Source organism: Myxocyprinus asiaticus, chromosome 7 (assembly GCF_019703515.2).
Source record: "Myxocyprinus asiaticus isolate MX2 ecotype Aquarium Trade chromosome 7, UBuf_Myxa_2, whole genome shotgun sequence".
Taxonomy (NCBI): domain Eukaryota; kingdom Metazoa; phylum Chordata; class Actinopteri; order Cypriniformes; family Catostomidae; genus Myxocyprinus; species Myxocyprinus asiaticus.
Window position 1 is genome coordinate 36179692 of NC_059350.1, and position 27410 is coordinate 36207101.

A 27410-nucleotide genomic window follows, 5' to 3' on the forward strand; every position below is an offset into this window, starting at 1 on the left:
AGCTGTCGTAAACATAATTAGCTTTCAAACCCTTTCAATCATACCTCCTCAAAAGCTGCATAAGTTGAGTTTTTAAAAGAACAAAATGAAAAAATAACCGCAAAGAGACAGTCAGTAACACATCACTTACTCAGATTGGCGTGGTTTAACATGGGTGAAACAAGTTCCAGTTACCAAAATTACCTGTTCAAGAGAAGTTTTTGATAGATTTTACTATATTTAAAAAAATGAAAAGTTGCCAAAAAGTATTTTTTTAACACTAGAGAGTATTTTCATTTCGACAGCCAGCTGAATAAAGAATACAGTGAATACAAATAATTCAGTGACAAGATGCTAAGTGATGCTTGTGGAATCATACATCTAAGATTGTCATGTTTGCAGCAGACTTTAGTTTGCATATAACAGGTAAAATAAATGAATTATTAATAAATTAGATAAGTAAATGTGAGAAAAGGACTTTGTTCCACTGACAGAAAACACTGCATTCCCTACTTCAAGTTTTGCCATGTATGATCTAATGTCCTAATGTTGTATTCATATAATCAAAATTAGCTGTTAGAACAGTTCGCTGATGATGATCAATATATATAATCCTTGTGTGACACTGGGTACACATGTGTGGACATTGTATTTTGGTTTCGCTATACACCACGCATAATTTAAATTCACTTAAACTGACTGATCTCAGTTCAGGAGACTCTGGGCTGTCAGTTAAGGGTTAAACTTTCCACGCACTGAGTCATGTGACCAAACAACAAGGCGCTGACCACAGCTGAGTTTTTCTTTGTGAGAAATGCCAACAAAACTACATCAGGTAAGAAACCTAATTAAGTTTTTACACTGAAACCTGTTTCAGTCAAAAGATTAGAGTCTCTAGTTTCATCCGATATGCCATTTTTAAAATTTGATTTATCGCGAAATGCCATGCTGCTAAACACAATGTACACTAATGTGTACTTTAACGCATTTTTTCCCTTTGAAATCCTATATTCACTGTGCATTATCACATTGAGAATCAATGGGTTCATCCAAAAGCTGAACAATTTTTGCTTTCAGAGGCTTTATATGGGGTTGGGATGAAAATAAGGTGCATTTCGAACTGTTCTGAGAGCAGTGCAGACTGCACATTGGAGGTTAAGTCATTCACTAAAAAGGGAGTATCCTATAGCTCTCTGTGCATCTAAGTCCATTCAAACCAAACTTCCAATCAAAAGTTCAATTTCAGGCTGCAGATGATGTTTGGACCACTCTACATGTTTGGCAGACATGGGACAATGGTAATCAGTACTTAGATTCAGAATTTATAATGTATAATTTTAGCATGGTTGGCAGTGGTTGGATGATGTTGGCCATTACTTTGAATCAGAATTAATTATTCTAATTTCTCATGTAATATCTGTAACGTCTCAAAAACATGAATAACCAACATTCCTGGAAACATAAACAATTTGATATAAATAAATAAACTGACTTTCTATAGCTTGGTATTTTTTTTTAATTTCACAATTCAATTCAATTTTTAGGAAAATTATTTGCTGTAGATTATTATTATTATTATTATTATTTTGCATGTTTATTAAGTGCTACTAACCAAACAAAAGGGAAATAGAAAACGCACATAGCAGTCACGCTCAAGTATCAGGAGGATATAATGTATCTATCGATATAGTTAATTCAGATCTAGAAATGGCTTTCTCAATCACCAGTTTCTTCTCTTTGCCCATAGAAATTAATTAATAACTATAGTAACTGAGATTTGTTTTCCCCCATGGGTGGGAGGTTCCTCCCTTGCCGACTGTATCTGTAATCAGACTATAAACCAAAATAGGTCTAGCATTATTGTTTTGGTCAAAAATAATATACCTTTGTGTGTCACAGAATAAGTCAACAATATACAACCATTCTTTACTGAAAACTAAGTTCGACAGTGTATACAAGCTATCTTCCAATGCATGTCTCTTTCCTAGTTTTCAACACTTGTATCTTTGGTTCATTTAGGTTCTTTCAGGACATTCAAAGAATTTAACTACTCCTTTGAGTTACACTTTAAATAAAATCAGCATAATGATTCTCTAGATCTATTCCTGATCTAAGAGTGCCAAGTCAGTTGAGGTGAGAGCCAAAGCTTTAGAGGATTACAACGCATCTGATGCTCAGGTTTCCTCTCAAGACTGGTTCCCTGACGTCTGTAATTATTGTCGTCACGCCATCTCAGTTTATCCCTGGTCCCCTGTCTAATTTAAATGTCAGATAGAGAATTCCTTAGAAGTTATGGTAATTAAGAAAAAAACTAAACCACCTCAGCTATACATGTTGAAAATGATTTTTCTTATTCTGATGAAATATGACCAGTAAGAAGTATATATATATATATATATATACAGTGTATGTATATATATATATATATATATATACAGTAGGAAATTCTTATGTTATCTTCTTAGCAGATGAACTGTGAATCCTCCCAAAAATAAATAAAAGTGAAAATGTAAAAAGGTGCTTTTTGTTTTTGTATGTAAAATCACATGACTTCTGATACACCAGGAGCCCTTGGCTACACTTCTCTTACTCCATCAAGTTAATCTTTCACCACTGAAGTGCACCATGAAGAGTAGTGCAGTAAGCCACACACCATTTGAGATCACCATTTGGGCCGACTATTCATCGTGCCCAGTTCTGAGCAAAGACAGGAAGTAGCCATGTCTTTCCCACCCATTGTCAAACCGGGGCCACCTCTACACTTCCTGTGGGCACAGGACAGAAAGTGTTTGTTTCTGTCTGAGGTGCAGGAACCTCCACTGCCTCATGTTTGCCGTTACTCTGGGTGACGGGGGGCGGCCTGCCATCTCCGTTGCGGGCGGTATCAGGGCAGTCCTGTACAAAGATTATCCTGTTGAAAGCTTTTAGCCTCCTCCAGAGCTGCAGGTAGACTTTGCACTGAATGTACATGAAGATGAGTCCTCCAGCAAAGCCAACAGCCACCACGATGAACTTGGTCCAGAACGGCCACTCCAGCACCCCTACGGCATTGAGAGGGGACAAACGCTGCAACGCTGTGTGTGCAATGAGAGCATGGCATTACAGCACTATATCAATACATACCACATAGCTACTCTGAAATACTACAGCATGACTTCAGCGGTAACACTTTGCAATAAGGTTGAATTGTTAACATTAGTTAATGCATTAGGTATCATGAACTAACAATGAACAATTTTGTTTTTTACAGCATTTATTAATATTGGTTAGTTCATAAAAAAAGTATTGTTCATTGTTTGTTTATGTTGGTTAATGTGTTAAAATAAACAATGTATTTGTACATTGAAATTAACATTAACCAAAATTAATAAATGTTGTAGAAGTATTGTTCATTGTTAGTTCACGTTAACTATTGCACTAACTGCACTAATTTACGTTAACAAACACAACCTTATTGTAAAGTGTTACCACATCAGTGTACCATTACATACCATTAAGCTACAGTCTAGCTTTCATTGAAAAGTGCACTAAGTATTTTTTGTTTCGTTTCCCTGGATTTTTTTCCCCAGTGGTCTTGGAATTTATAGTGCCACCTACTGGCATAGATGCATAAAGTTTTTGTTAATAAACCACTGCCTCTTCAGACCCATCAATAAAACGTACATTCTTGGATTAAATCTCAATGTTTCACCCATTATTAGTGCACTTAAAATGCACTATACAAATTATGCGTATTATTCTGCTCACCACAATTGTACAGATGGGTTATCTGAGTTACCGTAGCCTTTTTTGTCAGCTGGAACCAGTCTGGCCATTCTCCATACACCTCTCTCATCAACAAGATGTTTCCGTCCACAGAACTGCAGCTCACTGGATGCTTTTTTGTTTTTGGCACCATAAACTCTAGTAAGTAAACTCTAGAGACTGTTGTGTGAGAAAATCCCAGGAGATCAGCAGTCAAAGAAATACTCAAACCAGTCCGTCTGGTACCAAACAATTATGCCACGGTCGAAATCACTGAGATCCTATTTGTTCCCCATTCTGATGGTTGATGTGAACATTAGCTGAAGCTCCTGACCCGTATCTGCATGATTTTATGCATTGCTGCCACACGATTTGCCTATTAGATAATTGCATGAATAAGTAGGTGTACAGGTTTTCCTAATAAAGGGCTCAGTATATACAGTATATATATTAGAGGTGTCAAAGTATTGCGTTAACGCATGCGATTTATAAAAAAAAAGTGTAACGCATTAAGTTTTCTTAACTGCGATTAACGCATTTACCATTAATAAAGCATAAATCAGCAAAAACACTGACCGGAAAAAGGTGGAACCATTGCAATGTATCCGCCCGGAGTCATTTCACTGATGCACACACTACAAACACACTCAACAGCCATGTCAGTGATCAAATGATTGGGAAAGGACCTCTTAATGCTATTTGTTGCACAAAACATCAAGTATTTTGCTGCCAGGGCCTGGGTAGCTCAGTGGTAAAAGACGCTGGCTACCACCCCTGGAGTTCGCTAGTTTGCTAATTCGAATCCCAGGGCGTGCTGAGTGACTCCAGCCAGGTCTCCTAAGCAACCTCCTTGCTAGGGAGGGTAGAGTTACATGGGGTAACCTCCTCGTGGTCGCTATAATGTGGTTCATTCTTGGTGGGGCGCGTGATGAGTTGAGCGCGGATGCCGCGGTGGATGGCGTGAAGTCTTCACACGTGCTATGTCTCCGTGGCAACGCGCTCAACAAGCCACGCGATAAGATGCGCGGGTTGATAGTCTCAGACTCAGAGGCAACTGGGATTCATCCTCCGCCACCCGGATTGAGGTGAATCACTATGCGACCACGAGGACTTAAAAAGCGCACAGGGAATTGGGCATTCCAAATTGGGTGAAAAAGGGGAAAAATCCCCCCCCCCAAAAAAAAATAAAAAATGTATTTGCTGCCTCTGTAGGCATAATTGAATTACCTCAGAAGCACATCAAGTCTTAACTATCATGAAAATACAGGAGACGTTTTTTACAAGCGCTTTTCATTTGGAGTTTAAAGCAGCACTTGACACTGGCGTTGACACCCTGGCGCCAAAGTTTGTGGAGGTTAAGAGATTTAATATATATACATACACACACACTGGCAGCCAAAAATTTGGAATAATGTACAGATTTTGCTCTTATGGATAGAAATTGGTACTTTTATTCACCAAAGTGGTATTCAACTGATCACAATGTATAGTCATGACATTAATAACGTGAAAAATTACTATTACAATTTGAAAAACTTCAACTTCAAAGAGTTCTCATGAAAAAATCCTCCACATGCAGCAATGACAGCTTTGCAGATCCTTGGCATTCTAGCTGTCAGTTTGTCCAGATACCCAGGTGACATTTCACCCCACACTTCCTGTAGCACTTGCCATAGATGTGGCTGTCTTGTCGGGCACTTCTCTCGCACCTTACAGTCTAGCTGATCCCACAAAATCTCAATGGGGTTAAGATCCATAACACTCTTTTCCAATTATCTGTTGTCCAATGTTTGTTTCTTTTCCCACTCTAACATTTTCTTTTTGATTTTCTGTTTCAAAAGTGGCTTTTTCTTTGCAAATCTTCCCATAAGGCCTGCACCCCTGAGTCTTCTCTTTACTGTTGTACATGAAACTGGTGTTGAGCGGGTAGAATTCAATGAAACTGTCAGCTGAGGACATGTGAGGCGTCTATTTCTCAAACTAGAGACTCTGATGTACTTATCCTCTTGTTTAGTTGTACATCTGGCCTTCCACATCTCTTTCTGTCCTTGTTAGAGCCAGTTGTCCTTTGTCTTTGAAGACTGTAGTGTACACCTTTGTATGAAATCTTCAGTTTTTTTCCTTCATTCCTCAAGACAATGATTGACTGACGAGTTTCTAGAGAAAGCTGTTTCTTTTTTGCCATTTGTTTTTTACCTAATATTGACCTTAAGACATGCCAGTCTGTTGCATACTGTGCCAACTCAAAAACAAACACAGACAATGTTAAGCTTCATTTAATGAACCAAATAGCTTTCAACTGTGTTTGATATAATGCCAAGTGATTTTCTAGTACCAAATTAGCAATTTAGCATGATTACTCAAGGATAAGGTGTTGGAGTGATGGCTGCTGGAAATGGGGCCTGTCTAGATTTGATCAAAAATGACTTTTTCAAATAGTGATGGTGCTGTTTTTTTACATCAGTAATGTCCTGACTATACTTTGTGATCAGCTGAATGCTACTTTGGTGAATTAAAGTACCAATTTCCTTCCAAAACAGCAAAATCTGTACATTATTCCAAACTTTTGGCCGCCAGTGTATGTATATATATATATATATATATATATATATATATATATATATATATATATATATATATATATATATATATATATTCCTTCCTACCTCACTATATAATTATGAATTACAACATATTTTTGTACATCTCTACTACTAAATCTCGAATGCAATGGTATTCTAACCAATGCATTAATCATTTTATCAATGTAAAGTCTTAGCAAAGATTGTATTTGTATTTGACACTATACATTAATTACTCATTGGAACCTGAAAAACACGTATTGCATTAAGTATTGTATAAGTAATTAAGTATTGTTTAAGTTTTATATTTGTGATTGTGTGTTTACCATTGTTCTTGCCATGGCGGATCTCTTCAGCTGTGCGGTCAATCAGAACATAGAGAGACCAGATGACACACACTACGGCCGCCAGGTGAAAGGCCACAGAGCAGAAGATCTTCCTCCGCTCACTCGTAGACATCTGTAGCTTCTCCCACTAAAGAAGAGAGAGAGAAGAAGGGTGCCATGAGAGGAGTGGACAGATCACTTCTGTGAATCCACTCCCTTCTTGTAATTATTCCTTTAACCACATTGTGGCAGCACTTTGCTATGAGTGCACACTGATCTACCCAAAAGTTCCACATTTAAAAGAATCTGCAAAATAACAATTGAACATATATTATTAGTGGTGTTTGCTTATGCATTGCTAAGGTATTTGAACAAAACCTTAACCCTAACTATTAACTTGAGTGTAACTCGTCCTGTGCTTCTTGTATTACGGACATGAATGATACCTCAAAGCATACGGCTACTTCAGGAAATGTATGCTGTAATTTTTCAGAGCGATTAGACTTATGATTTTTAACTTGCAGATGATAAAATCTGTGAAAAAATCTCATAGGCCCCCATAGATTACAGGTGGGGCCTGAACCATATCTAGAGGCCAAGGGCTGGATTCACGATTCTAAGAAAACAATTAAGAAATGTATTGAGATAAATTATAAGTAGTTTGTAAAAATGTTCCTAAGTGTAATTAATGAAGAACATTCATAAGAACATTCTTATTAAGTCTTTTTGGGAATACAAAATATTCATAACTTTTTAGTACTTAGTACTTTGAATAGTACTTAGGAAGAATGTTATTCTTAAAGCTGAAGTGAGCAATTTCTGTGCCACTAGCATCACCAAACAGAATTGCAAAAATAAACATTGATTTTTAACCAGTTTTTTCTAACACTCCCCTCACCTGCAGTTGATCAAACAAACAAATAGACCTGCTCAGCCATGACGTCAATTTGTAGGCAAACCCAGAAATCTAATTCGCCATTGGTTCCCTCAGGATTTTCCTGTGGGTTTTTATTATGGGGTTTTTGAACTTATGTGTAAAATAAGGTCTATGGTAAAAATTACTTGATGATCTACAACATAAATGTCACACTTTCATACCTCAAATGTGAATTTTGAAGCCGCCGTGTGTTTTTAAAAAAAGTATGTAATTAAATACAGCTTCAACATTAATGTTTGAGGTATGAAAGTGTGTCATTTATGTTGTAGAACATCAAGTTATGTTTACCACAGATCTTATATTACTCATAAGTTCAAAAACCCCATTATAAAAACCCATAGGAAAATCCAGAGGGAACCCATGACGAATTCTCTTCGGGATTTTTGGGACTTCAAGCTGAACAAATCTATAGTCCCACCCCCAAACTCCTGCCATTGGTTGCGTCAACATTGCTGTGTCGGGCTGGATGGGCCGCTCAAAAAAAAAAAAAGAAGAAGAAGAAGAATTTTTACAGTGCCAAAAAGACAGTGTTTACAGTTTTTGAGGAAATCAGCCTACACATGGCTTACTTAAAGTTGTCTCTGCATAATAATTTGGGATAGGAGAAAGTATTTTAACGTAAAAAAATTTCAGCTTTAAGAATACAATGCCCTGGCAACCATGAACATCACCCTAGCATCATTATAGTGACTTTTGCACAGGCATCCACCACTCATTTTCTCCAGAAAATGTTCCAAACAAGTTTGCACTGCATAAATTTGCTAAATAAGAGATGAAAGTCACTGTAAGCGGTTGCACTGCCATACACACACGCTGCATCCGTATATCCATACTTCCCTACTACTGCATATAGTATGCCAAAAATAGTATGCCAATGGAGTAGTATGTTCGAATCCTCAATATTCATAAAACAGTAAGCGAGAAACACCCGGATGACCTACTTTTCCCGGCGAGATTCTAAAGTGCGGATCGACTGGACACTTTACGATCCCATAGTAGGGTGTTATGATCAAACTTGGGAAGGGGGTAAAAAAAGTGTAAATTATATGTGATTTTAAGAGGTTAAGATACACTGTGTCAAATGTGTGGAAATAACATGCAGAGAAGCACTTAAATATGTCTCCGGTATAAAATGCTGTCTGTCCAATTTTAGAGGTTGTAGTTTGAAAGACAACATTGGACTATTTATAATTTCCTCCTTTTTTTAACAATGTTGACACACACACTGTAGTCATTTCTCTTCAAATACCATAAGACAGCCAGTAAAGGATATTAAAGATATTGAATTTTGTTGGTAAAGATTGTCCAGAACTGAAGGCTCTTATTAGTGTTCAGTAAAACAAGATCTGAGCTGATATGAGGATAGAATTACATTTTGGGACGTCCTTATATGGAAAAACTATTCATACGTACAATAATTATTTAACCCCAAGTGTATTTTGTTTTAGGTGTAGGGTTAGGGTTAGTCGGTATTTATTAGAATTATAAGTCTTGGGGCCTGGGTAGCTCAGCGAGCATTGACCCTGACTACCACACCTGGAGTCCCAAGTTCGAATCCAGGGTGTGCTGAGTGACTCCAGCCAGGTCTCCTAAGCAATCAAATTGGCCCAGTTGCTAGGGAGGGTAGAGTCACATGGGGTAACCTCCTCGTGGTGCGATTAGTGGTTCTCACTCTCAATGGGGCGCGTGGTAAGTTGTGTGTGGATCGCGGAGAATAGCATGAGCCTTCACATGCTGTGAGTCTCCGCAGTGTCATGCACAGTGAGCCACGTGATAAGATGCGCGGATTGACTATCTCAGAAGTGGAGGCAACTGAGAATTGTCCTCCACCACCCAGATTGAGGTGAGTAACTGTGCCACCACGAGGACCTAGTAAGCAGTGGGAATTGGGCAAGTCTATGGTATGTCTTCATTTAAATAACTCAGTAAATGCGTCTGTGTGTTACCTTGCGCAGAGGTTTGAGATGTGTTTCCATGATGAAGTCATATTTGCACAGCTCACAGCAGCGTGTATCGGAGCTCTTGATCCACTGATGCAAACATGACTGGTGCACAAAACGCAAACTCCCTGTACAGTGACAGGGAGTGATGAGGGGGCATTCCTCGTCACCTTCACAGTGACAGATCCTACACAAACACATTTAACCAAACTCATCAGAATCACTACATCAAACCCTCACTCATTGTAACTCTACTAAAAGACAAGCTAAGAATTCCCATGCTAGTTCAGGCTAGTTTATTCTGGTTAGTGCTGTTTTGTTGCCGGTCCAGCTTTTGGAGCAGTATAGCCATGTTGTTTACCAGCAAAGAAAATGCTGATCAAGCAAGGCCTGTTGTATCATAGTGTAACAAGTAAGAACAAGTTGATTCAGTTAATTAAATAATCATTTTGACATGTAACAATACAAACGTTACTGTTACTTTTTCAAAATAATTTAAAAGATTTCAAAGCAAAAAAGATGTGCATTTCCACATGGAGGCGGCCATTTTGGAATTGATTTTACAGGACCTTCTACTTCTACTTCACAGGGTGGCAGTAGACGTAGTATATTATAGGTTACATGTAAACAACAGGTTTTTCCGCAATATATTGATCATGTTGATAATGTCGCTTTACAAAATCACGTATCAAATATGATACGATAGGCTTTATAGGTTTAAACTTTGTGAGGAAGGGAGTGTGCCTGCACATATTGTCTTGGTCAGTGGGGGGCCTTGAAGTCAAAAAGGTTGAGAACCACTGGTCTAAAACACTATATGCTGGAGACCAACAAATTTTTGTTTTGTTTTTGCAACAGAGAACTGTTGTCCATCCATCCATCTCTCTCACCTGCACACCTCTAGTTCATCATCAGTGCATACTTGTGGAGTGGTGCCATTCTGATTAGTGGCTATTGTGCATTTATAAGGAGATGGGACGGCCATATCTGGATCTGCTGAGCTTCGTTCCTCATACGTCTTCGTAAAAGGCTCCTCCTCCTCACTTCCACACCTACTACTACCGTGCTCACTCATTTTCCTGTGATTGGCTGCCTGGTTTTGGCTCCCACACTCCTCCCGTTTTGACGACAACTTTTTGTGGGCCTTGCCATTGGGTTCCTTGCAGTGTGGCGGCTGGTTCTCTTTCTGTCCCTCGTCTGAGTTGACAGATATGAGCTCAGTGCCGTCTCGTGTCTCAGAGGAATGCGCTTGCATGTGTCGGCTGCTGCTGCGTCTCCGTCTTGCTTTTTCACGGCTCCATGAGCGAGTTTCTCTCCAGCGCTCCTCGTCTTCTGAGGATGAGTCTGAGTGTGTGTGCACATGTTTATGAGACCGTGAATATCTCGGTTGGTCCACACACTCTGTGACACACCCAACTGCCCCGGTCCCACTGCTCCTCCGTCGTCGTCGGATGCGACGTTTCACTTGCCGCTTTGCATTGGGGGCGGAGTTGAAGGTGGGGTTTATGGGCATGACGAGTGTAGTCTGATCTGAGCCATCTACTTCAAGTTTAGTGTGACCACTAGAGCTGCACAACAAACACACACACATACATGCAGACAAAAGCAAAAGGATGAAGACACAACAAAGCATGAAATGATTGTGAATGCAAAACATGATGTACAAAAAAAATTTGAATCTCTTTTCAACTGGGGTTAGTACTACATTTAAAAAAAAGAAAAATCTCTCTCATTAGCCTCATTTGTCCTTTTTTGTTCATTTTTGAGACAGAGCCCCAGTTGTAAAGAAAATGTGGTATTCAAAACGCATAATGTAGCTTGGTTGTAAATGCTTCAACATACTTTCATTGTTACTATTGTACACATTTATACATTCAGTAGGGTCCAAAAGTCTAAGACCACTAGTGAAAATGCTTCTATGTTGTATTCTCTACTAATTCAATACACATTTTTACAACAAATTATGTTAGCAGCACAACAATTTTTATGAAAATTAAAAATATATACACTACCGGTCAAAAGTTTTGAAACACTTACTCATTCTTTATTATAATTTTTTTTCTTCACATTTTAGAATAATAGTAAAGTCATTAAAACTATGGAATAACATAAATGGAACTATGGGAATTATGTTGTGACTTAACAATAGTCCAAAATAAATCAAAACTGTTATATTTTAGCATCTTCAAAGTAGTCACCCTTTGCCTAGAATTTGCAGACATGTACTCTTGACATTTTTTTCAACCAACTTCTTGAGGTATCACCCTGGGATGCTTTTTAAACAGTACTGATATCAGTATCTATGTTGGGCACTTATTGGATGCTTTTCTTTATTATTTGGTCCAAGTCATCAATTTCAAAAACTTTTTTTTATTATTAAATTTTTGTTTTATAATGAAATAAATTAATATGCTGGCACAATTATATTTTTGTCTACAAAACTAATTTCAAACATTTAAGCATATGCCTTCAGATCAAAAGATTTTTAAGATCATGAGAAACATTTCAGTCAAGTGTTTCAAAACTTTTGACCGGTAGTGTATATATAGTATTTCTTGTCCCTGTTTTGCTTCAGTGACTCCAAGTTTGCCCAAAACCTGATGATCCATATTATCCCAACATTATACACTCACCGACCACTTTATTAGGAACACCTGTACACCAAATTATGTTGCATGTGGCAGCAGTGCAATGCATAAAATCATGAAGATATGGGTCAGGAGCTTCTGTTAATGTTCACATCAACCATCAGAATGAGGAAAAAATTTGATCTCAGTGATTTTCGACCGTGGCATGATTGTTGGTGCCAGATGGGCTGTTTTGAGTATTTCTTTAACTGCTGATCTCCTGGGATTTTCACGCACAACAGTCTATAGAGTTTACTCAGAATGGTGCCAAATTTTTGATAGTTGATGTGAACATTAACTGAAACTCCTGACCTGTATATGCATGATTTTATGCATTGTGATGCTGCCACACAATTGGCTGATTAGATAATCGAAAGAATAAGTAGGTGTACAGGCGTACCTAATAAAGTGGTCGGTGAGTGTACTTCAACATTTTCCAAAGAGCATCTTATATGCTTCAGTGGAAGCAAAGAAATCAGATCTTTTGTACAAATTTGCTAACAATTTGATTAGTGGTCTAGAAATAGTGCAGAATGCAATATTCTTCTTCATGTTGCATCTGCGTCATAAAGTTTCTTTGTTCTACATTTTTTTAAATCCCAAATGTTTGTTTATTTTCAAGTTTAAAGTGAAAAAGTGGTCTCAGACTTCTGGACCTCAACATTTATACATCCAAACAAACCTTCTTTTAAAAACACATTACACATTCCATAAAACCACATGTTATACATGTAGATGAGCAAAGCACCAATACAAACACCGTCACCCCTGTAAGCAAGGGCAACAGTCTTAGGCCGCACTGACCTGCATATTTCCTGAGAGGAGGGTATAACTGATGTTTGAGAGACACTGTTCAGCACAGCTCCCTGTGTGGAACTACTCGCCTGAAACAGCCAACAACAAAGCCAGCTATCAACAAGAAGTGCAAAAGAATCTTCCATGGAGTGCCAATTTATTGCCAAGCATTTACTTTGCTGTGATTAGGCTTGCTGTGAATAATGACGGTGAACACAATAGAAGTGTCTGTGTGTGTGTGGGTGGGTTTGGGTGGTTTACGAGGACAATTTTTTTAGGTTACAAACTGGTAATTACAAGGGTATTATGCTATAAATGTGGTTTATGAGGACATTTCTAGTGTCCCCATAATTCAAAATGCTTAAAAAACATACTAAATGATTTTTTGAAATGTAAAAATGCAGAAAGCTTTTTGTGAGGGTTAGGTTTAGGGGTAGGGGATATAATCTATACTGTAAGTTCGTACAGTATAAAAATCATTATGTCTATGGAGAGTCCTCATAAGGATAGCCGCACCAACATGCGTGTGTGTGTGTGTGTGTGTGTGTGTGTGTGTGTACCTTAGATATATTGCTGGATCGACTTCCTGATCGTCCAGGTGCCTTCTCACCCTGAAAGAAACAAAGAGGATTATTCATATTCATTCTCTCTCTCTCTCTCTCTCTCTCTCTCTCTCTCTCTCTCTCTCTCTCTCTCTCTCTCTCTCTCTCTCTCTCTCTCTCTCTCTCTCTCTCTCTCTCTCTCTCTCTCTCTCTGCTCCACAATCCTTATTCTTCTATGCTAGCTTCTATACTACTCCAGGCACTTTGAGATCTTAACAGTCCTCATTTGTAAGTCACTTTCGATAAAAGCATCTGCTAAATTACAAAATGTAAATGTAACTAGTCATGCTATAAGGTTACACCAAAAACTGTGTGTAATTCCAACATCTTTCTCAAAGAAGCACACACACATTCTTTCACTTTTTCTTCTTGTTTACAGTAAAGTGCGATTTCTGTCACATGTTTGTACAGATCTTTAATGTGACTGCAGCTTTAAGAAAAACCAATCCTATTACTAAAAATAACAGCATCCTAAGGCCTGTTTGTGTGTGCATGTATCCATGTCTGGGTGTTCATGGTAACTAACATTTATTTTCAGGTTGATCAAAATCTGGTTAGGTGAATGTAAAAAAAAGGAAAAAAAAAGAGAGATTCAGATCTTCATTCATTTAATGTATAGAGCTCTGTTTAAAACTGTATGAATAATTAGAAAAAGATAATGCTAATTTAACACGCATTGACCTTTATAACAAGTAAAACAGTAAAATCTATGAAATACATACAGTACAACATGCACATTTATGAAAATGACTCTTGTCTTACCCTCATTATATACTTGATCCTTGCATGAATTTATATTACTGTGGTTTTATAGTTTTCTCTTGTTTACCCAAAAGCTTAGCAAACCCAAACAATAACCCTACATAAAAAATTTCGTTTGGAGAATAAAAACCAAAAAAGTTATTCTAATTTAAGAGGGGTGTGAACAAGGTGTTTAAAACCAATATACAAAACCACTTAGAAAAATACACATTTATACTTTAGATTGGTCACAAACCTTACAGTTACTAAGATACAGCCCCTGTGACAACTAGCCCCGGCCTCCTTAGTTTCTGTCTTTTTGATTCCACAATATTTTAAGTATGATGCATGTCATAAAAAAGTCATTAAATCTAATTAAACTGGCATACTACCATACTACATGCATTTTGACAGGAAAATAAGTAAATAAATCAAAATTCAGAACTTTCAAAATCGCCAATTGATCACGATTACCTATGAAAAATCATGCGATTAATTGCGATTAAATATTTCAAACATCTGACTGCACTAATATATACACAATCATCTTTTTAAGGTAAAGAAAGAATTCTTTCTTTTAGGCAGTTCTACTTTGCTAGGATGACAACAAGAGTTCAAAATCAATATAAAAACACAAGTGGCACAAAGGAGATTGCTGACCTTTGATTTCTATTTTTAAAAATGCTGAATGTTTTGTTTAGCCAGTGATGGTATCTGAGGCGTTTGTGAAAACTGAGCTGTATTAGCATTTATTGCCTCCTTGTGCCCCAGGCAGAGGTTATTCCTACTGGGCTTTTGGTGGGTCCACCTTTCCCACTGGTCCACACCTGGCCCATTATTAACTTACAATGTCTTTCCTTCTAGCTAACATTCAAGAGCACACACACACACACACCTGATTATATAACGCTTTAGAACCCCATAAAGTGCATTAAATGTGTTGAAAGAATAGACATAATTAACTTTTCACTTATTTTTATATAGCCTATTCTGTTAGATTACTCAAGGTCAGTAACATAATCTAAATACTTTGGATTACTTCTTCAGCAGTGGTAGATTTTTTTCACTTGTTTTGACTCTAAAAAATCCGCCTGCACAGTAAGACAAAATACACGTTAAAAATACTTTCTCTGAAAAAGCCTAAATATCTTATGCAGTGTTGCTTCTAAAACAAATTTATCTTGTTTTAAGGATTTTTAGATATTTTTACAGAAAAACAATATAAAAAAATCTCATCAATAATAAGATTTCTGCCCTAATATCAAAGGTCTTACTAGAGAAAAAAAATATGATCGTGCCTGGTAACAGGTGCATATAAAATGGCTAGAAATAGCATTTTAGCTTAGCATATAGCTAATTGTTAACTTGACAATTTACAAAAGGCCTATTTCTAAAGTATTTTTTAACATGTCTGAATCAACCTGACTGTATAAGGTTACACCAACAAAACTAATTCGAATTGTTAGATCATGTAGAAATAGCTCCTTAAGGTAACAATTGCAGGTTACGACTTTTTGTGGTGTGTGTGTATATACAATACATATTAACTCCCTACATTTTTTATTAAGCTAAACTGCCAAAAATTTTGCTCTCTTATGAATTAAGAATGTCTATGTTGGTTAGCTGCTCTCAGTAAAGTATTGAGCTCTTTTTCCTCTCTCTTCTGGAGCGACAGTGTATCGCTCTGAATTATTGATGTGAAAGCTGACAGACACCAACATCTGATCAGCTCATCCATATTTTATATACACTCACATTGTATCTATAAATGATAAGTGTGGGTGAGAAACAGATCAATATTTAAGTCCTTTTTTACTATCAATCTCCACTTTTACGTTCACTTTCAGAAAGTTTGAAGCTAGAAAGTTCTGGCCACCATTCACTTGCATTGTATGGACCTACAGAGCTGAAATATTCTACTAAAAATCTTTGTTTGTGTTCAGCAGAAGAAAGAAAGTCTATATCTGGAATGGCATGAAAGTGTGTAAATGATGAGAGAATTTTAATTTCTGGGTGAACTATCCATTTAAGGTCCTAAGTCACATCTAATTTTCCCAACACAGAGTTTTTGAGAGTCTTTGTTACAAGGATTGTTTATGGAAAGATTGACAAGACCAAATTATCTGAGCTATGCCATCAACATTAATTATATAGCTCTGTACTCTCACCATATGACACCAGTTGTCTCATTTGTACCTATTTTTAAGTATTCTTGCAGAATTTTAGGAGAAACATCTGAGATAAAGTTGATACTTGAATTAAATATACGTAACTGAAAAGACAATTGAGTCTCCTAAGCTAGAGAGAGCAACCTCTGTATAATAAATCTTTTCTCCACTGTCTCTAGAATTAGATTCAAGAGACTTGCTGTGGCATGTGACGCAGCTAATGGATCCACTCTCTATCTAAAAGCTTTTCATTCTTCACAGCTCCTGCTGAGCTTCCGCTCGGTAAAAAAAAACTTGTTTATCTAAATCTAGAATTTCAATGCTCTGGCAACACATGTAAAATTACCTTCTTATTGATGTTTTCTCTATCTATGTAATCTACTTGGATAAAATAGAATCACACTTCTTTTTCTAATTTGTGTTGTGATGTTAGGCCTACATCTTCATATAGCCTCTTGTTACAGTACACTTTTAAAACAAATTTACCTTTCAAAGTAGGCTTTGATTAAGGAGATATTAACTAAGGTCATGCCAGGTTTCTGTAGTACCATTAGTAGAGATTTAACTAGAGTATCTAAAATTATATACCCTATAGCATTGAAACATATAGCACAAAACACATTCAAAATCTCCTCACTGTCTCTCTCTCCCTCTTTCTTCAAACACTATTGAATAAAAATCACAAGGGGAAATTGATCTTATCACTCATTATGTTCAGCCAGCACATCTCACAACTACACACAAGAACACAAATACAGCTTCACATTTGATCTGAAATCTACATCATTAAAGGATGCTTTTAGAAATAATTCTGTATTAATGTGAAAGTGTTACAATAATCCATTCTTAAAGGAATATTCCAGGTTCAATACAAGTTAAGCTCAATGGACAGCATTTGTGGCATAATGCTGATTACCACAAAAATTTGTTTTGACTCGTCCTTCCTTTTCTAAAAAAAAAAAAAAAAAAAGCAAAAATGTGGGTTCCAGTGAAGCACTTACAATGGAAGTGAATGGGGCCAATCCATAAACGTTAAAATACTAAAATATAGCCACAAGTCACAATCAATATGTCTAACATGATGAAAAAATCACTACATAACCATTTCTGTGTAAAGTTATATCCAATCTTATAACTTTGTTGCTATGACAACATAACAGTAAACACTAAAATCCTAAAATGACTGTAAAAAAAGCGATTTAAACAACTTTAAAGCTCAAATAATACACAAGTTGTAACAGAAGAATTAATGTAAGTGCTTTTATAAACTAATAAGCTTCACATTTCTGCCTTTAAACTCTCCAAAAATAGGTCCTAATAAAAATCCTTCACTGTAACCTCAATTTAAATTGTATTGAACCCAAAATATTCCTTTAAGTGTTCCAATAATCCATTCTTATATTTAAATCTAATTAAATCAGCACTCTGAGTAACTTGCCTCTGATAATTTATTTGATAAATAAAGTCCCAGTAATATAATACACATACACATAATAAGCCCCCATAGTGGCACTTGATATTTTTAGCTCTGAATTTGAATTTTAGATCAAGTCGATGACCTAAGATCAAGGTTCATAGGCCTTTGCTACTATTTTTTTCTGCTCCCCTGCCATGCACATACATATACACATTCCCTGTTTCTTTGTACAGTTGACACTAGAACAACATGCTCAAAATTATACTTTGGCACAATTGTAAGACACATGTTTCTTGCACCAGTAATTTTTTTTCCTTATGTTGTGCTGGCCAATATGACAGTGGCATTGAACTTTATAGTTACACTTATTTGCATGGTAGCAGCATCATGCAAAAGCAAAAGTTTCCAATTACTAGTACCACAGCAGACATAGCCTATTTGCAGTCAGCTGTGATTCATTCAGTTTGGAATCAAAAGTGTCCAATACCTTTAAGATAGTGGAAGGTAAATTTGATTATAGGACTTATTTATGAAGCACAAGCAGAGTATTAGTAAAATGATTCTTATGTCAATTGTCCCATTGAATTCAATGTAAGAATGGATTCATGTGTTTTAATGAATAAGGCAGAATGAGAACATAATGATTTCATAGCAAATACTATTTCCCTACTGAAACAAAACCTTAAGAAACACTCACAAAGAAACACACACAGAAAAACTAATCTTGACCATTCACTTTGTTCTATGGCAATTTATTTCCTCTTATTTGTCAGCGGCAGACACCACATCACAGAGCCCGTGACATCACGCATACAGACACACAGTGCTCTAAAGAAGGAAGCATTATAAGGCTCGTCATTTCTCAAATATCTCAAATCTCCCCTACACTTACAATAAACAATAATGTACAATCGTAGCACACAACAAAACTGACATTCACTTACCCATAAATTTACCACTGAATGTTCTTGCCGAGCTCCTCAGCTTGCACTTAAACCATGCATGTATGTTTGTGTGCTAGGTAGGGCTGGATTAGCTCTAGCTGCTTGTCTGAGGTGTAATCTGTGAGTTGTTATTCTATCTCTGTCCCTGCACTCATTTAGATTCTCAGGGATTGACTAATACAGGTTCTGTGTTAGATCCTACACTCATTTATTTCTCTAGTGTCTGAGATAGTGTTCTCTGGCTCAGCCATCTGGAGCTTTGCCTATACAAGCACAAATACAAGAGTGTGCAATCATTATTCTGCCTCTGAACAGCTGTTATTTTATAGATAAACCTGTCAGTGGTAGATTCATGCGCACTTTTTATGCAGATACACTTACAATTGTCACCAGTCCTTATGATTTGTGTTTGTTTAAGGGACAATGAGCCTGCAGCTAATCACAGACCAATATTAAAGCTCTGGCTGGCATTCAAAAGCTAACTATAGACACAAGTGCATTATGGGATAATGTGCTGATGGGATACACCTGATCACAAACTCAAACTACCGCTCAAACACACATTAGCACACACCTACCGATCACAGTACAATAAGAATGTCAAGAGAAATGCAGACACAATTTAAACTAGGCCAGAATGCTGAATCCATTCTAAGTCCTTTGTCTGATATTCGAATTTCACTAGAATGTTTATGCTAACAAGAATACTGTAGGTATTTTCATACAACAATTTTGCCATAGCAACTACTGAGTGATTCCCTGTGGCATTTTCATCAGCTCTAAAAAGAAGTGTCAGAGAACCAGCCAAAATAACTATATTGACACTGACTCACACATTGTCTAGGCTATATACAGTATAAAGCTATATAAATACTTAAAGTTTTAGGGATGCAAACTTGATATTAAATGGCCACAGAAAAAATAATAAACTTTAAAGTCTAACTTATAGAATTTATAATATAGCTTTGGAACTTTTTGATAAATTACTTGTGTATTACTCCTCACTTGAAAGTCTCTCTCTCTCTCTCTCTCTCTCTCTCTCTCACACACACACACACACACACACACACACACAAAATAGACATATTTTTACTTTGTAAAATGTTTAGGAAAAGAACAGTCAATAATCCCTCTAATCACTATGCTAAAAGTATATAAAAACTGCTGAACTCTCTTTTATCAATTGTTTTTTTTAACCTCCAGTCTGCTCTAGGTCCCCTTTTTCCCTTCATTCCCTTCAGTTACTTCTGGGGGAAGGACAGGTTTGCTGTGCATTTTAACTCTCATTCAGGTAAAACTTTATAATAACTAAATTACTTTTGAATAACATAATAAGTCAATAAACATATAATGCTTCAACTGCACAGAGCAGTATATGCACATTTAAATATGATAATATATGAAAATAGATATGTAAAAATTTCATGACATTTCGAATTATTTGAAAGTACCAGTCAAAAGTTTGAACGCACCAGCTGACTGAATGTGTATTTATATTCATCATGATCTCAAAAACCTTTTGCAAAGCTGTTATCAAGGCAAAGGGTGGCTACTATGAATAATATAAATGTAAGATTATAATTTTACATTTGTTTGGCCTCTGTATAATTCCCACAATTCCATTTGTGTTATTTCATTGTTTTGACAGCTTTGCTATTATTCTAATTATTATTCTAAATATATTAATAATATAGAATCGGTAGGTGTGTCCAGGATATTCAGCAAGAAAAATGACAAAATGAAATGAAAAATCATGAAAAGTGTGTTACAAAACAAGCCTACTGTCTAAATGAACACAAGGAAGCACGATATTAAATCATTTTCATTTATATGAACCAATCTAATAATGCATAATAATAAACATCAACATATACTGTATATTTTACTAAAACATTTTAATAAATGGAAAATGGTAACAAACCCCATTTTGTTTTTTCTCCAATTTTGTAAGCTTTTAGGAGTGAAATGCCTAGAACACAACCAAAACCGGACCTCACCGACATTCTTAATTTTTGCACTATTTAAAGTGTAAATGTATTTATTTATTTTTACTATTTCACTCTTTCAAGTCCATAAAACCATAAGGAAGAGCATGTTATTACAGTCTCATTAAACTACAAAGACAAACAATTTTTTTTTCTCGCAATAGCACTAGTGAATCATTCACAATAAGCCTAGGAATTGTTCATTAACATGCTCCTAGACCAGAGATTCCCAGACTAGGGCCAGCGGGCCAAAGTTGGCCTGTGATGAACTTTAATTTGGCCCACCTTTTTTTGTATTTGTTTTTATAATGAAATCATAAAGGAGGGAAACCAGAGCAACTTTAATATTTTAATATAATACAGTTTGATATAATGCAACATTTACTTTCGGCCCACAGTCCTCAGTCAAGTTTGATTTTTGGCCCTTTGAAGGAAAAAGTTTGGGCACCTCTGTCCTAGACAGACTGGAAAACTGTTAGGGCTCTCTGGGATGGTCCTCAGCTGGTTCAGGTCATATCTAGAAGGTAAGGGTTACTATGTGAACATAGGAAACTATGAATCTGGGTGGACATCCATGACGTGTGGAGTCTGACCAGGCTCAATCCTTGTACCACTCCTGTTTAATCTGTATATGCTCCCACTAGGTCAAATTATGAAAAAGAACCAAATTGCCTACCATAGCTATGCAGACGACACCCATATCTACATAGTCGTATTGCCAAATGACTGCAGCCCCATAGACTCTCTGTGCCAGTGCATTGATGAAATTAACAACTGGATGTGCCGAAACTTCCTTCAGTTAAAATAAGACAAGACAGAAGTCATTGTATTTGGGAATAAAGACGAAATTCCCAAGGTGAAAACATACCTTGACTCCAGGGGTCTAAAGACAAAAAATCAAGTCAGGAATCTTGGTGTCATTTTGGAGTCCGACCTTAGTTTCAGTAGTCATGTGAAATCAATAACTAAATCAGCCTACTATCATCTCAAAAATATAGCAAGAAATAGATGTTTCATTTCCAGTCAAGACTTAGAGAAACTTGTTCATGCATTCATCACCAGTAGGGTGGACTACTGCAATGGACTCTTCACTGGCCTTCCCAAAAAGTTACAGCTCTTAGAATGCTGCTGCCAGGATTCTGACCCAAACCAAAAAATCTGAGCATATTATTCCAGTCCTCATGTCTTTACACTAGCTTCCAGTTACATTTAGAATTGATTTTAAAGTACTACTCCTTGTTTATAAATCACTCACTGGCCTAGGATCTAAATACATTGCAGATATGCTTATTGAATATAAACCTAACAGACCTCTCAAATCATTGAGGGTTCACTCAAATATATACAATACATTTTTTATTTGTTTTATTACTTTTTATTCTTGTTTTTATTTCTTGTTATTAACTGAATCAAAATAGATTTTTATGTTTCTTGTATTTTCTTTATCATTTCTATGTAAAGCACTTTGAATTACCATTGTGTATGAAAAATGCTATATAAATAAACTTGCCTTGTCTTGCCATGCCATTAAGAAAGTAAATAGGGTTGATTTTAATTTCATGATGACTTTAAAAACTTTTTTGCTTCCCAGTTAGGAGACTCTTTTTATCCAAAGTACTTAAAAAGATGACACTTTATACAAGTGTGCAATAATAGGGGGATGTATAACAGTACCTTCCAGTTCATGGGTCACAACCATGGGATTAAACCAGCAGCTTTTGTGTTACTAGGCCAGAACCTTATGAAATATCTCTGTTTAGGAAAGACCAGAGAACCAGATTACCAATCAGAGAACTGTGCCATTTTCTAGGTTAAGAAAAATATTTCAGTAATATGATTGAGTAATGTTAAGCAACATGAAACAGAAGGAATCATAAACACATAATTATTTTGACAAAAACCTAGAAATGGTAGACTCCCTGGCCAGTGCACTGAAAACTGAACTAGGCAGCTGATTCTGACACACCCTAAATATATTGCAGTTTCATCTGTTGATTCCTGTGGCACAAAAACACACTTTACCTTTAAATATGTCTCACCCTTTGCGGTTTATGCTGAAACTGTTACGCCTTTCTTTCAAGATCAGAAATACTTTTCTTATAGTTCCGTCATCTATTACCATTAAATGTGTGCACAAAATGATGCTGATAATGACATGGGTACTCAAAACTGTGTCTCAAACCATGTGTCGTCTTGTTTTAAAGAGCAAAGGTGAGGAGAGGTAGCCAGGGGAACCCAGATAGTACCCATCAGGGTGCCAAGAAATTGAGTGTATATGTGTGTGTATGTGTATTAGTGAGTAATCGCTGATGACAGCTCCAGCAGAGAGCACAGTGGATTAGACTCCCGGTGGAGAGGACATTGCTAATTCATGGAAATGCTACACGTGAAATGCACATCACACTCTTGACCTAAGACCTCCAAACAACACACACACGAACTCACCTACAACACATGGAAGGTCTGAGAGACTATTTCAACCATTTGTCCATACTGTTAAATGAGATCATATTTTTTAAATAACTCTAATTGAAGTGCTTGCTCAGTGTTGAGTTCATTGTAGGTGACAATGATGTGACCACCCCAATTGTTAAAAACATTATTACAAAGCTTGAAGGGTGAGCACTGTATTGTTATTGTTCTAAACTCTTTTCACTATAACTATTGCTCATAGAGGTTTAGAGATTTGCACAACCTCCTAACCTAAGCAATAAACTTTAGCATGTTTACGCTACAGACATGAATGATACCTTCATAATCAGACTAGTGAATGATTTTACTGGGTGAAAAAAAAAAAAAAACATAGACTTGCATTGAAGGAGGGATCATTCAGTGTCTAGTGACCACAATACAGTGTCAAGATAAAGTATGTGAACCCTTTGGAATTAGCTGGTTTTCTGCATTAATTGGCCATAAAATGTGATCTCATCTTCATCAAAATCACAAGTATAGACAAAGTACAATGTGCCTAAGCTAACAACACACAAACAATTATAATCTTTCATGTCTTTATTGAACACATCCCATTAAACATTCACAGTGCTTTGGAAAAATTAAGTGAACCTTTGGATTTAATAACCTCAACCAAGCGTTTCTGGTAGCTTCATATTAGACTTGCACAACATTCAGAACATTCTTCCTTACAGAACTGCTTCAGCTCAGCCATATTCTTAGGATGTCTGGTGTGAATGGCTCCCTTGAGGTCATTCCACAACATCTCTATTGGGTTAAGGTCTGGGCTCTGACTGGGCCACTCAAAAAGGTGGATTTTCTTTTTTTGAAGCCATTCTGTAATGGATTTACTTTGATGTTTAGGGTCATTGTCCTGCTGCATCACCCAGCTTCTACTGAGCATCAGCTGGCACACAGCCACCCAGACATTATCCTGTAGGATATCTTGATCAACTTAGGATTTCATTTTTCCCTTGATGATGGCAAGCGGTCCAGGCCCTGAAGCAGCAAAGCTGCCCCAAATCATTAAACTCCCTCCACCATACTTCATCGTTGGGATAATGTTTTCATGGTGGAATGTGGTGCCCTTTTTATGCCATATGTAGTGCTGCGTGTTCTTCACAAACAATTCAACCTTAGTTTCATCAGTCCACATTTTCCCGATATCATTGTGGAGTGTCAAGGTGGTCTTTGGCAAACTTCAGGTGCGCAGCAATGTATTTGTTGGAAAGTAACTGCTTCTTTCATGGTGTCCTGCCATGGACACCATGCCTGTTTAATGTTTTCCATATAGTAGACTCATGAACAGAGATGTTAACCAGTTCCAATGATTACTTCAAGTCTTAAACTGTCACTCTAGCGTTCTTTTTTACCTCATTGAGCATTCTGCAGTATGCCCTTTGGGTCATCTTGGCTGGACAGCCACTTCTAGGGAGAGTAACCACAGTACTAAATCCTCTCCTTTATATACAATTTGTCTAACTGTGGACAGATAAATATCTAAGCTCTTCGAGATAACTTCGTAACCATTTCCAGCTTAATGCAAAGCAACAATTCTTGATCATAGGTCTTCTAAGATTTCTTTTTTTGCAAGCCATGGTCTACATCAGCAGATGCAAACTCAAAATGTTTGAATGCTTTTTATAAGTCAAGTAGCTCTAACCCACACCTCCAATCTCATTTCATTAATTGGATGCCAGGATTGCCAACTCCTGACTTTAATTAGCTTTTGTTGACGTCATTAGCCTAGAAGTTCACATACTTTTTCCAACCTGTTTGAAAGATGTATTCAATATGTACAAGAACACTATAATAATTTGTGTGTTATTAGTTAAAACAGATTGTGTTTGTTCATTACTGTAACTTAGATGAAAATCAAACCAGATTTTAAGACAAATTTATACATAAATGCAGGTAATTCCAAAGGCTTCACATAATTATTCTTGCCACTGTATCATAGAGACTTGGGGGTGGGCTCTTTTGACACCAGCAACCACTCAACCACTTGTTGATAATTCCAGCCTTAGGTGTGAAATCTATTTTTCTTTTTTATAAACTTAACTTAGTGTATTATTAACTGGTATAAATAAAAAAACATTCACTGTACTATCCAGCACAAAGTCAAAGATGTTTCAGTGACATGTTGCCAAAAACCTTGAAATAGTGTTGGTCATTGGTTCAGGGTGTCTGGTAGTTCAAAAACACAAACACGTGCAGGTCAGTGGGACGTGACTTTCCTTAAGCATTCATTTTGGTGAGAGAATACTGAGTGAAACTTCTTAAGATGCATTACAAAGATGCTTTGCTTGAGAGAAGAACAGTAAATAGTTCAGCATCAGCAAGCAGCATTTGACGAAAACTAGTGTCTTTTCAACAATTATCTGAATTAGATAATGCCCCAGTAATACACATGGATAATAATAACTATTGTTTGTACAGACAACACACTCAAAAAATTATTGGAAATGTGTGTAAACTTTGTAATCAGAATATCTGTCTATCCAAAAGTAATAAATCTTATTTTACAGACATAACTGAAAAACTATGCAGATACTATTTGACTTGAAAATCTAGGGAAATCTATTTGACTTGAACAACTCTAGTTTAAAACTCCAGATCTTCCTTAAAAGTGCTCAGAACAATTGAATTTAACTGAAATTCAAAGATGTTCACGAAAAGCTAAACCAAAGTTATGGAGAGGCATGTTTGATTTTTACACATTCAGATGTACTTGATTGAAATGTTAATGACCTTGAAGATTCTGAAATATATGCAACAATCTAATATCTTACAGTCCTACAGTTCCTATTAACATAAGACTGAGTCATTCTTTTTATCCTCCCTTTTGAACTTTAAAGCAATAGGAGACCTGAACTAAACATTTGCTTAGTTTGGCTTTCTTTTGGCACTAAAATATAATAGATTTATGCCAAATCTAAGACAATTCACTTGATTTTTATTCTATTTTTTTATTATTATCTCTGTCTTGTTGCTGTATTGTTTGTGCACTGGAAGCTTCTGTCACCAAGACAAATTCCTTGTATGTGCACGCATAATAAAACTCATTCTGATTCTGATATGGTACAAGCTTACAACATGAACTACATTTAGAATGGTAACCCTTACCATCACTCTTACACAGTAACCTTCAAAATACCAACTGTGTATTTTGATGTTTACACTTACAATACAACTTGCACTACAATACAATACTACAATACACATACACACACACACACACACATATATATATATATATATAATATATATATATATATATATTCTGTGTACACAAATTGTGCATCACCTCACTATGCAACAATTAATTTTGTACATATACATACATATAGGCCTACTGTATAGGAATTATTCCAAAATAGTTCCGCTATTGTGTACATTTCTTCTCATGTCTAATGCTGTTTTATTTATTGTCTGTAATTTACTGTAGTACCTTTTGAATGTTTGTTCTATGTCTGCAATTAAGTTTCCCGAAGGAACCACATTTTGTTGATTTTCCTCCATTGCCCCGCAGTGTTAAAAATGACAATTAACCTGACTTTGACTTTGAGCAAGACCACAGTAGCTAAAGGGAAATGTATGGCTGGCCCCTCTTTACCATGGTTATATCAATGAAACTATGCAACAAAATTTCTATAAAACAAACAATGATGTTTGTTATGGAAAAGAAAATTGCCTAAACACGTTTTGAAACTCCACATACAGATTAGTAGGATTCTCTCACACACATACTGTATACACACAGGCACACACAATGTGGGTCATATGGAAAGCAGTGTTACATGTGTGTATCCATAAGTAACATGTATATACAGTAGATGTTGATAAGTATGTGTATGTAGATACTTGCCTCATTCTTTTTACTCTTGTCTCTCGTCTTGCTAGAGCTACGACTACTACTGGCGGTCTCCTTGGCGATAGGCACAACCGATATCTGATGCACAGGCATTCTCGCAGTGCTCAGAAGTGTTGGTTTCCTCTCTGCCTTCAGTCCACCAAAGACAACGGACTCACACTATCCTGGGGGTCGGCATGGAAACAAAGAATACGATCCACTCCAAAGCTCGTGCACACTCTCCTACAGATGCATTCATGAAATCAGGTTAAATATCCTGGCCGAGATCTCAGACTTCGACAGAGAGAAACATCCGGAA

General features: G+C 36.5%; 1 protein-coding gene across 3 annotated transcripts; it reads right to left on the bottom strand.

The window, feature by feature from the left end:
- Nucleotides 1-81: 81 nt before the first annotated feature.
- Nucleotides 82-27410, bottom strand: marchf1 (membrane-associated ring finger (C3HC4) 1). 3 transcript variants are annotated; one of them, XM_051703706.1, is made up of 7 exons: nt 27107-27410; nt 13491-13541; nt 12940-13019; nt 10399-11076; nt 9515-9695; nt 6632-6779; nt 82-3020 (listed from the first exon to the last, which is right to left on the bottom strand). In XM_051703706.1, exons 1-7 carry the CDS (start codon nt 27203-27205, stop codon nt 2719-2721), a joined length of 1539 nt encoding a protein of 512 aa, XP_051559666.1. In that variant the 5' UTR covers nt 27206-27410; the 3' UTR covers nt 82-2718. The 3 variants fall into 3 exon arrangements, with proteins under 3 accessions (XP_051559666.1, XP_051559665.1, XP_051559667.1); XM_051703705.1 differs by having other exon boundaries at nt 82-3053; nt 27107-27409; XM_051703707.1 differs by lacking the exon at nt 27107-27410 and adding an exon at nt 18803-18864 and having other exon boundaries at nt 82-3053.

Excerpts from the sequence above, each read along its gene's own strand:
- marchf1 (XM_051703705.1), bottom strand. The coding sequence starts at position 27,205 with ATGCCTGTGCATCAGATATCGGTTGTGCCTATCGCCAAGGAGACCGCC. Across the intron at positions 13,542-27,106 it reads ACAAGAGTAAAAAGAATGAG|GGTGAGAAGGCACCTGGACG; the intron begins GCAAGTATCTAC and ends TGTTTCTTTCAG. Across the intron at positions 11,077-12,939 it reads TCCTCTCAGGAAATATGCAG|CTCTAGTGGTCACACTAAAC; the intron begins GTCAGTGCGGCC and ends TTTGTTGTGCAG.